At 48.8% G+C, this 13,909-nt stretch overlaps 1 protein-coding gene across 1 annotated transcript in view; it reads right to left on the bottom strand.

Annotated features, from left to right (window-relative positions):
* The window catches only part of Epas1 (endothelial PAS domain protein 1), an 81,920-nt gene that overhangs the window by 23,586 nt on the left and 44,425 nt on the right, over window positions 1-13,909 (bottom strand). The window contains exons 2-6 of the mRNA XM_026782970.1: window positions 13,151-13,341; window positions 5,951-6,102; window positions 5,434-5,518; window positions 1,178-1,296; window positions 850-1,055 (exon numbers count right to left, since the gene is read on the bottom strand). Of these exons, the coding sequence (XP_026638771.1) occupies window positions 850-1,055; window positions 1,178-1,296; window positions 5,434-5,518; window positions 5,951-6,102; window positions 13,151-13,341 (753 nt within the window). The remainder of the gene's footprint in view (window positions 1-849; window positions 1,056-1,177; window positions 1,297-5,433; window positions 5,519-5,950; window positions 6,103-13,150; window positions 13,342-13,909) is intronic.

The following is a 13,909-nucleotide window of genomic DNA, read 5'->3' as shown; positions in this document are numbered from 1 at the left end:
GAGAGTTAGCCGAGAAAAGGCTAGATATGATGGGCCAAGCAGTGTTTAAAAGAATACAGTGTCCGTGTAATTATTTCGGGTAAAGCTAGCCTTGTGGGCAGCGGGGTGCTGGGGACGCAGCCCCGCCGCTCTTATTACTACATGCAGTCTTCAGTGTCTCCCAACTTTAATAAAGGTGAGAACAAGAGCTTACACTGATGATATATAAATACATCAGGGCCTAGGCTGTCTAGTCCAAATCTACACTATTTATCACTTCTGGGTCCCCCAAGAGAATGTCCAGTTGCCTTCAAATAAGGGACTAGAGTTCAGCCTAGCTCACTTTACTTAAAGTCTTCACAAGATAGCTAGCTGTTTAGAATGAGTCTGTACATAGCAGGGGTAAAGGCTGAGTGAAACCTGTCAGTCACGGAAAAGAACTGGAGAAAGTCAACTAATGTGGGTCAGTATTCAGGCCAGAACCCTACACTTCTGGTTAGCCTTTGAATCAGAATACTTAGATAATTTCTTCTAGACTCTTGTCATATGGGACAAGAAACTGCCCTTGAAAATTTCTCCTGGAACTAGATACATAAGTGAACAAATATGCACATACCATGATAATAACAACAATCACACCAGAACAGCTCTGAAGACAGACCCTCAGGCTATGTCAATGGGAGACTTCACACTATGATGCTAGGGACCTCTGAGTAGGACTGGGAAAACGACATAAGTCTAGAAACTTGCATCCAGCGATAAGACACTCAGGTCCAATTTCCGTGCCCTGTAGGTTCACTCTCACACACGGAGACACTCAGGTAAGACCCACCCTCTCCCTGCTCATGCCACACATTCTCAAGGCCGTACCTGTCATCACAGTAGGTGAACTTCATGTCCATGCTGTGGCGGCTCAGGAAAGTCTTACTGTCCAAGGGGATGTCCATGTGGGATGGGTGCTGGATCGGCTCACACATGATGATGAGGCATGACAGCAGGGGCTCCTTGTAGCCACAGAGGCTACTGTGAGGGGGGCAGTTGTTGTAGACTCTCACTTGTCCAGTGCAGTGCAAGACCTGGGGACAAGCAATGGGAGGCAGAAATGTCTGAGCGTGCTGAAGATGGGCCAGGGCTTTAGGCACCCCCAGCTCCCAGGCTACAGAATACCGAAGTCTCCAACCCACAGCTAACGACCCACCTTCCAGGTGGCCGACTTGAGGTTGACAGTCCGGCCTCTGTTGGTCACCGTGCATTTCATCCTCATGAAGAAGTCGCGCTCGGTAGACATATCTTTGCTTTTCTTTCCGAAGCCAGAACCTGAGTGGGGAAGGGTGTGGGAACCAGTCGCGTTAGTTCAAATCACAATGTTTCCAGACTACTTGTAGCCATGCTTCCTAGAAGCTTGTAGTCTAGTGTTGCCGACTGCCATGGACACAAAGTCCTTCATGCCTAAAGACTAATGGTACCTCAGCGGCTGCACCCTAAATCCTGGCTGGATTATGGTCAGAACTAGAGGACAGAAATATGTCAAGGAAGCGTTTTACAAAACTTCTAGTTATGGCCACTCAGGGCTCGATGGCTAACACCAGGTCCGTGGAGACTCAGAATGGAGGGCCTGCTGGAAGGCAGAGCTGCTCTCCTGCAGAAACCAGATGCCTTTGATGTTCGTGTTGGAGAGAGAGGTGCTGGGCCTGAGGAAGGCTGAGTAGAAGCTCCTGTGTTACTGTATCACTAGGAACACGAACATCCAAGACGGGCACTGCCCCATCATTTGGTACCTACTGCACACAGCATGCAGTCACTCAGTACACTCGGGGTTTGTCACCTGAGAGTAGCAAGGCTCTGTCTGACCAGTCTCAGCATGAGGCAGGCCTGGTCCTCTAGTTAAGGGAGACCATGGTTACTCCAAGGACATAACCTTTGTGGACATTCCTGTCTGCTCTTCCCAACCCGTCTCTCAGGAACGTGAACAATCTGTATCCTAGCTGAATCCTGGTGAATATGTGTGTTCTGAATCAGTTTTCTCCTTAAGGTGACATGTGTCAAGGAGGGGAGGGAAATGAACACACACATATACTTATACATACACTCACACATTCACAAATACACACTCACATGCACACATACACACTCTCTCTCTCTCTTTCTCACACATTCTCTCTCTCTCTCTCTCTCTCTCTCTCTCTCTCTCACACACACACACACACACACACACTCACACACACACACACATACCCCTTCTTTTAACTGGAACTGGGTAGACAAGTCTATCTTAAAGATGTTCTTGACAAAGATCAATTAGATCACCTTTCATCCAGGATTAAATAAATCACTGAGACAAAGAACGTACAGAGTCTTTCTTTGTACAAGTCCCCAATGCCTGCCCTGTTTTTCTGCTTCTTGTTACGCAGTGGTAAACGCAAGGCCAGGTGTGCCTAAAGACTGCCATCTCCATTCTGGGCCTTCCCGGGTCCAGCATCACAGAGCAATCTAGAGCCTTCCTTCAGATAGCCACACTGCTCTTTCCAAGAGAAGCTGCCAACTTCCACATCCAGACCTTGGAGGAACCTGATTTATTTGACTGACATAATTTGGAAGCACTGTGTATCCAAAGAATCAAGATCCTTGGACTGGCCTTAAATATCTTTTGGGAACTCACTAAGTGACAGATTGAAAGTTGTTCTGATAAACTGTTTCTCCCAAAATTATGTTTCTTATAATTTTAGTTTTAGGGGGGTTTGTATATGATGAATGTAACTGTACTGGGGGGAGCCCCAGGACTTAGGAATGAAGGAACTAGCTCCCAACGGTCTGCTGGACAACGTTTAAGGCCTTACACCTCCCCAGAGAACATTCCACAGCCTGTCTCCTGATCTTTTCTTCCTCCAGGAATCCACCCTGACCCTTTGTTTTTAGATCACGAATGGAGTCTATGCAGACTGAAACCTTCAGTGAGGACTTGCTGATTCTCTGAGTTTGACTGATCCCAAATCCCAGTCATGAATCAATGAGCAGAAGGCGCTTAGCTGTGAGCCAGCACCTATGAAAGCTAGAAAGTTCCGGCCTCAGCCTCGTGTCTGCCATTGATTTAAAAAGAAAGAAACCCAACAGCCTAGGAGTGAGCTACTTAGTACAGCTCACAGAATCAAACCGAGACTCCGGTTAGTACTGAACTGAGATCAAGAGCCCAGGGCCAGGAGTTCTCCAGGAAAGCAGAGAGAGCCAGCCCCTTAGAAAGTGCTTCTGAGCACCTGTGAGCAAAGATAAGCAGACCAGAGCGGAAACTGTGTGTCTCAAAGGGCCACGCTACAGCTTCTATGACAAGATTTTTGTTTTTGTTTTGTTTCTTTGTTTGGTTTTTCTTTTAAATTTGGTTTGGATTGGGAGAGTCGTGGGGAGATAAGTGGGATGTGAAATCCACAAAGAATCAATAAAAGTTTAAAAAAGAAAGTAATTCTGAAACCCAGGTATGTTGGGTAATCTCAGGATTTGAGAGGGAGTATTACAGGTTTGAGGCCAGCCTGGGCTACTCTGTAAGATCCTATCTCAGGGAAGGAGGGAGAGAAAGAAAAGGCTATATTGACAACTCCTTCATCATAAAGAACCAATCATTCTATACAGCCTAGAATTTCTCACCAGCACAGACAAGACATTAAATAAATTCATGGTTGGTCCCTAGCCTGTGCACTCTGGGAGCCAGCTGGGCTAGACCTTTGGATAGAAAGCAATGATCCAAGCCGGGCCTTGAATCCCAGCACTCAGGGATGCAGAGTGAGATGTGAGTTCAAGGCCAGCCTGGTCTACAAGAGTTAGTTCCAGGACAGGCAGGAAAGATACAAGATACACAGAGAAACCCTGTCTCAAACAAAACAAATCAAAACAAACAAACAACCCAAGAAAGCAAGCAAGCAGTGATCCAGGTGAGAGGTTGGGCATCACTGCAAAGGGAGGAGGCTATAATTCTACAAAGCTCTGTAAGCCCGAGTGAAGATTACAGCACTCTGTACCAACAGCAGAGGTAAGCCAACAAACACCGGCTTTTGCAGCACGCATGGTGATGAGAAAACCTTGCAGGTGTGGTATCCCTGCCTTTGTTATTCAGGTTGGATGAGCACACGCCCCATGGTAGTGACAGGCGAGAGGTGAGAAGGAGGATGTCTTGATGGGCAGTCTGTCCAGACCAGCGATAGGTGCTCGAGTTTGGAGAGGATCTTGGCAGTCACTGGGCGCCACTGCTACCTACAGCTATGACTCTGTTTGGTTTTGAAAGATTTAACTGTACTTTTATCTGTGTGTTTGTGTGCACACAGAAGAGGCCACTTGATCTCCTGGAGCTGGAGCTACAGGCAGCTGTGAGCCACTGGACATGGGAGCTGGGAGGCACACGCACATCCTCTGGGGGAGCAGCCTGTGCTCTTAACCACTGGGCCATCTCTCCAAATTTTTAATTCTTCTGAAGATCCCCATGCATGCCTTTTTTGGGAATGTTCCTAGGGATGAACCAAGTGCCTTCTGTCTGTATGATCCTCATACCCACTGGCCCTGGCTAGATACCCACAGAGTTCAGCATAATAATGGAGCTTTAAAATCTTCTCCACCAAACTTTTCTGGCCCAGTCTCATTGCCACAGGTCCATTCACTTCATGACTCCTGTGATAGTAGTCTTTAGTGGTGATCCTAAGGGCCATGTCTCCTGACACTCACCCAGCCAAGGTAGGCCTGAACCTTGCATTCACCAGTAAAATAGGGGCAGAGGTAATGATGGCCCGGTTTCTGGACTTAGTCCTGGGAAGGTCTGTCTGCTTCTACTATTGCAGTTTGCAGGGGAAAGAGGAGTACACGGTCCTGAGCTGCCATGGAAGACAGCTATTCTAGAGCCCCCTTACGAAGCAGGCTACTGTGACACTCCACAGAGTAAGCTGTGGTCACTTGTGCCCTAGCTACAAGCCACAGGTGAGCCATTTTGATCACTCCAGCCTAGTCCAGCTTCTCATGACTGCAACCCAGCTGATGTCATATAAAGCAAGAGACCCGCCCACAGAACCCACAGGAACTTGGGAGATTGCTCAAGCCTGTGCTTTGGTTGGTTTGATACATAACAAAAGACATCTGTAGCATTTCCCATAAATAACCTGGCATGGATGAAGTTATTGGTTTGGGTGGCATCACATGGCAGAGATAATTGATCTCAGGTGATGAAATCTCCTAGCGATGGCGCCCTGACCTGAAGGAGTACCCTGGTAGAATGACATCAGGTGTCATGTATGGCCACCAAGAGCTTTTCTGAGTCCTGGGTCATATAATCTCAACTCTGCATATCCACCCAAGAGCTAGTTCAACTGGAACTTACGGATATCAGTTTTCCTGGTACCAGAGCATAATCCATCTGGCCTATACGTGTAGGTTTGGGGGCGGGGATCACAAGAAGAACATAAACATAGAAGAACACTCTACCATTTTTGAGAGTCAGGTTCTCACGGATCTCCTCGTGGTCACAAGGATGAGTGAAGTCAAAGATACTGTGTCCTGTTAGTTCTACCTGTTTTAAAAGCAAGGTCAGAATTAGTCACTCCTAACTATGAGGTCAGATTCCAAGAAGGAAGCTGGGATAACTTCTAGATTTGGAGGCAGGGAGAAAATTGAATTGAATGGTCACTGACAGTCTCTGGCCAATGTTAGGTCCATGGACTTACAGATGTACCAGATCACTATTGCTGGTGACAGGGACTTGATTCATAAGGGTCACCATGTTAGTCTAGCTATAATAGATCAGCTAGGATGGCCACAAGCAATGTCAAGCCTCATGCCATTGGGACCATGCTCCTAAGGCTTGTGGCCCAAGAACTGTAATCATCAGGACGGGCACGTGAAAGGAGAAATCAAGAGAGATGGTGGCCAGGACCACCCATTAGCTTCTATCCCCCACATGAAGACATTGATCCCTTTTGAGTGGGGCAGAGGAGGGTGTCACCTGGGTAAGTCCCATGAACTTGCTGATATTTTCCGACAGGAAGATCATATCACCGTCTTGGGTCACCACGGCAATGAAACCCTCCAAGGCCTTCAGGTACAAGTTATCCATCTGCTGGTCAGCCTCAGCTTCAGACTCATTCTCAGAACAGACTGGAAAGAGAGGGACAGACAACGTGCATGAGTGTGGTGTTCAAACAGACACAACTGAAGGGGTAGGGGGCTGCCAGGCATGGCTCATGGGTACAGGGTGGACTTCTCGGGAAATGCATACTGCCAACTAAGTGTCTGTCACATGATGAAACACGCAGAACACACTGATAGTGATATGGGGGTAGCGCGGTTATTGTGGTAATGCTACTTGCGGTATCAGTAGTCACGGTGCTGCTAGAGACGAGAGATATTTTAGCTGCTAATACATGTGGAGCAACAACCGCAGGCAGACACTGCACTGAACACAGGCATCACAATGATTCATGACATAGGAACCATTCCTATTCTCATTTTACAGAGCTAGACTTGCAAGAGTTAAGCTGTTCGCCAAAGGTTGTGAAGTCTAGGAAGTTAGCAAGCCCCAGGGGCTCTAGGCAGTGGCTATGTTCAACCCTCTTGTAGGCTTTGGAGTCAAATATTGCTTCTATTCCTAGATATGTCTCGCACTAAGTGATGACTCTGGGTAACAACTGTTTGAACACCAGTGTCCTCATCAGCAAAACTGGAATAGTGGTTTCCATCTTCTTGGTATCAACAATTGTGAACTCTTGACTCCATCGGCTCCCTCTAAGACATTGCCACGACCCTCAAATTGTTCAGAGCCAAGGTGGAGAATTCACAGTACATACCTCACAATGCTAAATAAACACCTGCCCGTGATACAGTGGGGCACCCAAGTCGGGGTACAGAGAGCAAGTGCTGTGGGGCTCAGTGGAGGAGAGTTAGTTTGCGGTGGTCAGAGGGTGCCTTCCAAAGAAGCAGGGTTGAGAAGGCTCAGGAGACAGAGTTCACATTAGGATGGAAAGAGAGACTTGTCAGTCTGCATGAGATTGGGCTGCTGTTCCAAAATGCGTGGGTCAGGCTTCCTCCCAGTACTGAGAGCGCCCACCTGGAGGCAGAAGGTGCATCTCCCAGTATTACAGACTGTGCAAGTAAAGAAAGCCGGTGTTCTGAAGGGACCCCCCTCTTTCCGCCCAAGGGGCACAGAGGTGGCATCTCGGTGAACAGCACGCAGAACAATTGAAAGAGACTACACCCTACCCAGGATGGAGAGAGAGGGGTCTACTTGCGGCTTCCTTCATAATCCAGGGGAGCTGAGAATGTGCTTTTCTCTTCTTCCTCTTTCTTTTTTTTTTTAAAATCATTTTCAGAAGGTGTCAATCAAAGTTGTTGCTCCACCAACCACATGCTGCAGACTGTCTGGACTCCAGGTTAATTACTAGCCCATGTGTAGAGAAAACCAGCCACTCTGGGCAGGGTACCTGACCTAGGAAGTGGGCACGGAGATGGGCAAGCTGCATTTGGGTTACACTAACTCGATGACCACTTTTCTCCAGACAAGCAGAGACAGCGCTGAAGCCCAGTAACAAGCGATTTGCTCTTCTGTTTCTCTGATCCCAGTGGTAGCACTGACTTCAAAATCTGGAGTAACCCCAAGACACCCTATTTTAGTTAACTAGGCCCAGAGAAAACAACTCTGCTTAAAGTTTCCTGTCTTTAACAGGCCTAGCGAGCACAGCCAAGCCACTTTCCATGGTGTCCAGTCTGCCTTCTTCCAGGAGGTGGCGAACTTGGCCACAGTGGTGGGTTGACTTGTCTTTGGAGGGAAGGAGGTGCTCTGGGGCCTTGGAGAGAAACAGTCTTGGGACTGAAGTCACCAGGGCTACAGGATCAAGGACACCAGCAGTCCCTGCCCCTTCCCTAGAACACAGGGGCAGCCAGGCCTGGGCGTGGCCTCTTCCTCCAATGGAACTATTTGCTCTTGCAGCACCTGCTTATCCTCTTGAGAGTCTCTGAAGGAACTTAGCCAAGTCACTCCCAGCCTGGAGGAGGAAGGCAGACATCCCCGCTCTCGCGCCCTGAGCCTCATGTCAGATCTTGGCCGAAAACTGCTGTCCTTACCACCGAACACATCAAGGCTTCCCTAGATACTACTGGGCATGTGCTGGGCACAGGGAAAGAGGTGCTCATGGCGCAGTTACTGCGAGTTTATTCTCTGTCTGTTCTGGGCCGGAGGAAATGCCTCCCTTTACACACTCCGTGCTGTTCTGCAGAGCACTGGGGTACTGTAAGGATGCCAGTAATCCCACCCCTTCAGGATCAATAGACTTCCAGGGAAGCCTCCTGCTGAAAGGAGTCTAAACCCCTCTTGGGGACAATGATGGAGAGTAAGCCATTGGTACAAAATCAAGTAGGTGCTCACTTTCATTATCTTGGGTTCCACCTCCTGGTCACTTGCTTCCCAAGACCTGCCAGGGTTCAAACCTCAAAGAAAGAGGGTGATATATAGACCAGCCACCTCCACGGAGAAGGAGCGCGGTCATCTAGGGAGCGCAACAAGATTCTTTAATGCTAAAAATAGCCCTGGTAAACAGGCTTTGATGACTCCCCCAGCCAGGATATGTGCCGCTGAGGAGGCTCTTGAGCACCTTTTCCGGAGCACTGCTCATTTCCTTCACGGCAGCACCACCCATGTTGGTGGGTGGCACACCAGGAGCTGGCTGTCTCGGGGAAACTGGCAGGTGGCAGAGCCTCTGAAGCCCAACTGTGCCAGCAGTGATGCTGGCCAGGATGCTGGCGATGGTCTTACTCCACCAGTGTTATTTGTCTCTGCACTTCCTTCTTCCATAGACTCCGGGACAGCTTGACCTGTTCCTAACAAGGTCAGCTACAGGCTTCCAGCTCCAGGAGGGCTTGGTGCTCAGTCATCTCTGCAGGGTCGTTCCTTTCGAAAGCTTTTGCCTAGGCAGTTTCTCCCCTCCCAGCACTGCCACAGAGCCCACGCCTCCCAGGTACACTGACAGCAAATCCAGTCCACACAAGCCACAGGAACTGAGTATCAGCCGCTTACTACATGGTATCTTATACCCGACTGTGGGCAGGCTTGGGCTATCTCAGACTTTTGGCAGGGGACTAGATCTCACCCGATCTTGCTAGACTCCCAGTGTACCCCAGATGTCCAGCATTGGAGAGTTTTATCTTGTTCTTTCCATATCTGCTCATCCCATCTTCCCTCTCCGTGTGAGCCTCCATAAAATGCTATGCGGGGCTACATCAGTTGATACCCACTGATTAATCAGGCTGTTTGCTTTAAGAGAATATTGTGAACAGGATTGGCATTTCTTGAAGGAGCTGCTGGCTGTCTCAGTCAGTAACAACCTGGCAAGAATCAGCTTTCTGGCTCTCTTCCAAACAGGACAGAAAAGGCCTTGCTTTGGAGTGTAGGTGGAGCAAGGGAGGGGGACAGTAAAACAATTGGGACGAAAACCAGGGAACTAGGTCTGACCATGAGACACAGAGGACACGGAAACCATTTCTGCTGCCATAGTTTTGTTTGTCCCCTTGTCCCATGTTTCCAGCGGAAAGGTCATGCTGAAAACTTTAAAATAACATCTCCTGAGTTTTAACGTCTTTCCCGACATCACCTCCTGCGAAGACTTATGTGCCCTCACTAGGCAAACACCAGGAATCCAAAATAAACCTGACATTTATCTCTAGAAACCCAGCTTTGAGTTGATCTCCAACTCTATTATAAAGAGAATTTGAATTTCACCAGGCACGAATCTGGGAAAAGGGCTCACAGCGGTTTTAAGAGTAAAAGCCTGTTGCACATTTACTGTGGTCTAAAGCTCTCCTTCAGGCCCAGAGTGCAGGGCTTGTCTTGAAAGAGCATTTAAGACAATCAAGTAATGTTTTCACTCATGTTCCCGCCAGAATGTGCTCTGTCCTCAGCCCAGCATGGGAGAGAGCATCATAAAGCTATTGTTCCAGTTTGCTTCCTGCGATACGGATCTCAACTGTGGCCCCGACTCATAGCCTGGATCGCTCAGTGTCAAGGCTTCCTCTCCAACATTCCCACACACAACAGCCTACTGTGAAAATCAAAGGGAAGTGTGTTACTAAGTAAAGAAGAAATGCTAATGCCAAACCTGGTAGTTTTTAGCCGTTTGAACTCTGAGGTATACAACCTCAACTTACTGAGATAATGAGTTTGCAGTTTGGCTTGGGAAAGTATATGTAATGTCCAAGGACATTAGCTTCACCCTGGTTTTTCTTTTACCTTTCTCCAAAAGATCAACACTTTTTTTTCTTGCAATTATTACTAAGCTATAATGTGTACAGCAGGCGAGAGATGAGGATCTTTCATATCATCTAACAGTGGTGCAAGTGAATATCATTCCCTCCAAGTTATAAAGAAACTAAGGCCCAGAGATGACAGCCACATTCCAAATGCAGAAGGATATCTGCTCGAACATCCTGCAATCTTTTAGTCATGTAGAAAAAAACAAAGCGAAATATAAAATCCTGACTCAGGGTTAACAAAATGGTTCAGCAGTGTGAGTTAGATCCCTAGAATCCATGGTGGGGAGAGAGAGCCAACTTCCAAAAGTTATCTTCACACACACACACACACACACACACAACTTAAATTTTAAAACAATCATTTAGCTGGGCATGGCAGTGCACGCCTTTGATTCCAGCACTCAGTAGGCAGAGACAGTTCAAGGCCAGGCCAATCCACAAAGTGAGTTCCAGAGCAACCAGAACTACACAAGAAAAACAAAAACCCAAACAAAACAATACTTTCAAATGACAAGACAAAGAAGGCCCCGGGGAAGTGGTGAAATATATAAAGACACTTGCTCACAAGCATGAAGGTTGGCGTTTGAATCCACGATGTTCATGCAAAAGCTGAGCTTGGCTGTGTGCCTACAACCCCAGAGCTGAGGAGCAGATGTAGGGAGACCTGGGAGTGTGCTGGCCATCTAGCCGAGCCAAAAGAGTAAGCTTTGGGTTGAATGAGTGATGCTGACTCAGAGTGAGGAGGTGGAAGCCATAGAGCGAGACCCTAGCATCCTCCTCGGTCCACTGCAAAAGTGTGGTGTATATACTGAAACAAACGGGAGGGCAGGGGAGGAAAAAGGTTGTTTTGCATTCTACTTCTGAAAACAGTTTCTGCAACTGGTCCAGAGAATGCCCGGTAGGAGCCTTTGAGAAATGGAAGAGGAAAAGGAGAGCTAAGTCATCACTTCCTTCCCTGAGTGTGCTCATTATGAGAACTTCTCCTTCAAGGACACCAGGACCAGATGACCAAAAGTAGAAACTTTTTTTTAAAAAATCATTGTCTGACTTCTCTTTCTTCGGGACAGAGAGCCCTGGAACTGATGTGCCAAGAGCTCTGATCTGTCCACACTCGGGCTGTCTAGAGGGTAGGCAGTCCTTGTCAACACTTAGAGCTCCTGAGCTGGGATGTGTGGTATCTGGCGTTGCATCTGCAGCTTCACGGAGCACACGGAGTGTAGGAGGGGTTGCACCAGGCCATGTGAAGACAGATCTGCTCAGAAGATCCAACGCTACCGGAGACCTCAGCAAGTCAACCCCACAACCAGTGAGGAAGACACCCAGGCATCTGTGTGGGCGAGCATAGACAATGTGTTCCTGCTACAAGAGCAAGGCACAGACAGCTCTGAGAACCTCCTGTCCACCCGCTGCTCGTGGCTAGTCCTGGCCAGTCTCCAGCTGCTTCCCTTGGACACTGGCTCCCTGGCCCTCCTCAACATCTTTGCCTGGCGAATCCTACAAATCACCTCTGTCTCTCTCACGTCTCCAACAGGACAAACCTCTGTATAAGAAGGGCACGTTCATGGCCTGGGATGGATTCTCCAGCAGTCTGCCTTTTATTTGGCAGTCCAGGCTTTACAGGGTCTTAACCCGCGCTTCTCTCTGCCATTTGCACCAGCAACTGTGTGCTCACTACTGCCCTGCGGTCTGCCCTTGCTTTCCCCCAGGATCCGCTTGCTTCTGCGACAGCACAGTCGCCTTGACCTTGCTGCACAGGTTTAGCCTCCAGCCTCTGGGTCCTCTGAGTCCTCATTCCCTCCTCCATCCTCCAAAGGTCTTTCCCACATATCCTTCCTGTACACAGGGCCCAGAATAGCACCGACCAGGCTGACTTCCCTGCTTTACACGGGATCCTCTCTGTGCGGGGGGCTCTTTCCTAAAATAGCTTTGTCGTTACAGGATGGCAGAAGGAGTCCGTCTCCAGAGTGCCACACTCACTTTGGAAAACTGAAGATAAACCAGAGATTCTCTGTCCCTCCTTTGCTCATTCATGCCCACAGACACCGCTACATGCTGCCCAGTTTCCTTACAGGACTGATAAACTCAACAAGATTGCACATAGGATCTGAAAGTGGAAATCCCAGGCTGCCTCTTCCTGGTGGGGCCTAACAGGAAATGGTTTTTGAAGAATGTGACTCTGGGAAAGGGAAAAACATATTTTTTATGGACTGTTGTCAGAGAGACTATATCGGCTGGCTGAGGATAAGTGATGCCTGAGACTGTCATCAACCAAGGGGCTAACCTAGCAGGAGGGAGTGAAGCTAAGCCACTGTCTCCATTAGTTCCTATACCCGCCCCCACCCTGTGCAGTAGGCACGAATAATTCCAGGTTAGAAGCAAAGAAACCAAGGTTCCAAGAGACCGCATGGTACATCCTCGCAGATGTCCCAGAGATGTGGCTGGAAGACAAGAGTGAAAGGCTTCCCGCAGAGGGCACAGGGCTCACAGCCAGACGGAGCAGAGCTGGGCCTCTAAGCTGTTTGTTGTCTGCTCTCATACTCCTGCTTGGGCCTCTCCCTGACCTCTTTCTGTGGGTGTACTCAGGATACGACCACTGACAGAGAGCGAATGGCTGAAATGAAGAAACAGGGCTACCAGACGGCTCAGTAGGTAGAGGCACTTGCTGTCAAGCCTGACAATCTGGGTGTAAGTCCCAGCACCCAGAGATGGAAGAGCAGAACAGAATGGGCTCCCAGAAGTTCTCCTTTGACCCCATATCCACCAACACACACGAACTCACACCCAGATAAACTGATGTAAACTCAAGGCCCATCGCTGGCCTTTATGGGGGCACATTGGCAGAGTAATATGCCTGTGAGTAAGGTCTAGGGATGTGGCAGCCTCGGGCAGGACCTGCCAGCCTCACCTGAGGACAGGAGCTTGTGTGTTCGCAGGAAGCTGATGGCTAGCCGCATGATGGAGGCTTTGTCCAGGTGGGAGCTCACACTGTGAGGCAGGGGCAGCTCATGGGCCAGCTCATAGAAGACCTCCGTCTCCTTGCTGCGCCGGCACCTTGCAGCATCTCGGGATTTCTCCTTCCTCAGCTCTGAGCTGCTCCTAGATGAAGAAACAGGGGGTTAGTCCCCGGAACATCCCTGCCAGCCCATCACACTCCTGGTGGAGTCAGACTTATGCCCCTATTCACACTCCTATCAGAGTCACACTTATGTCCCATCCACTGTAAAGTCAGTGCTCTCCCTGACCCATTCTGGAATGGCAAACACTCTGCTTTTCGCTATTGGCTCTGCACTGGTGTGTGCTGGTATCTTCTCAAACAGCTTCCTTCTCCTACATTCCTATGGGGGCCAGAACTGGGCTTCATGTTGGTAGGGTTTCAGTGAAGACTTTTTGATTAAATTAATGAACAGACCTTGGGGACAGGGTCAAAATCCAATGATGGGAAGGGAAGGATGAAGAAACCGTGGTCAACGGCACACATGGTGTTGGCAAAAGCCCTGGAGAACAAGGTTCTCTTTTTCCAGGCAAGATGCAGTCCGTAAAAATGAAGCCTGGTCCTGGAACTCAATCCTGTTTCAGATCTGAGAGGGATGTCATAGCAGAAACTGAGAAAGCCAGTGAATCCCAAGGAGAGCAAGAGGCAGACACACCTCAGTTCACACTGCCA

The sequence above is a fragment of the Microtus ochrogaster genome, chromosome 16 (assembly GCF_000317375.1).
Source record: "Microtus ochrogaster isolate Prairie Vole_2 chromosome 16, MicOch1.0, whole genome shotgun sequence".
Lineage (NCBI taxonomy): Eukaryota > Metazoa > Chordata > Mammalia > Rodentia > Cricetidae > Microtus > Microtus ochrogaster.
This window is presented reverse-complemented; position numbering and strand designations above follow the sequence as displayed.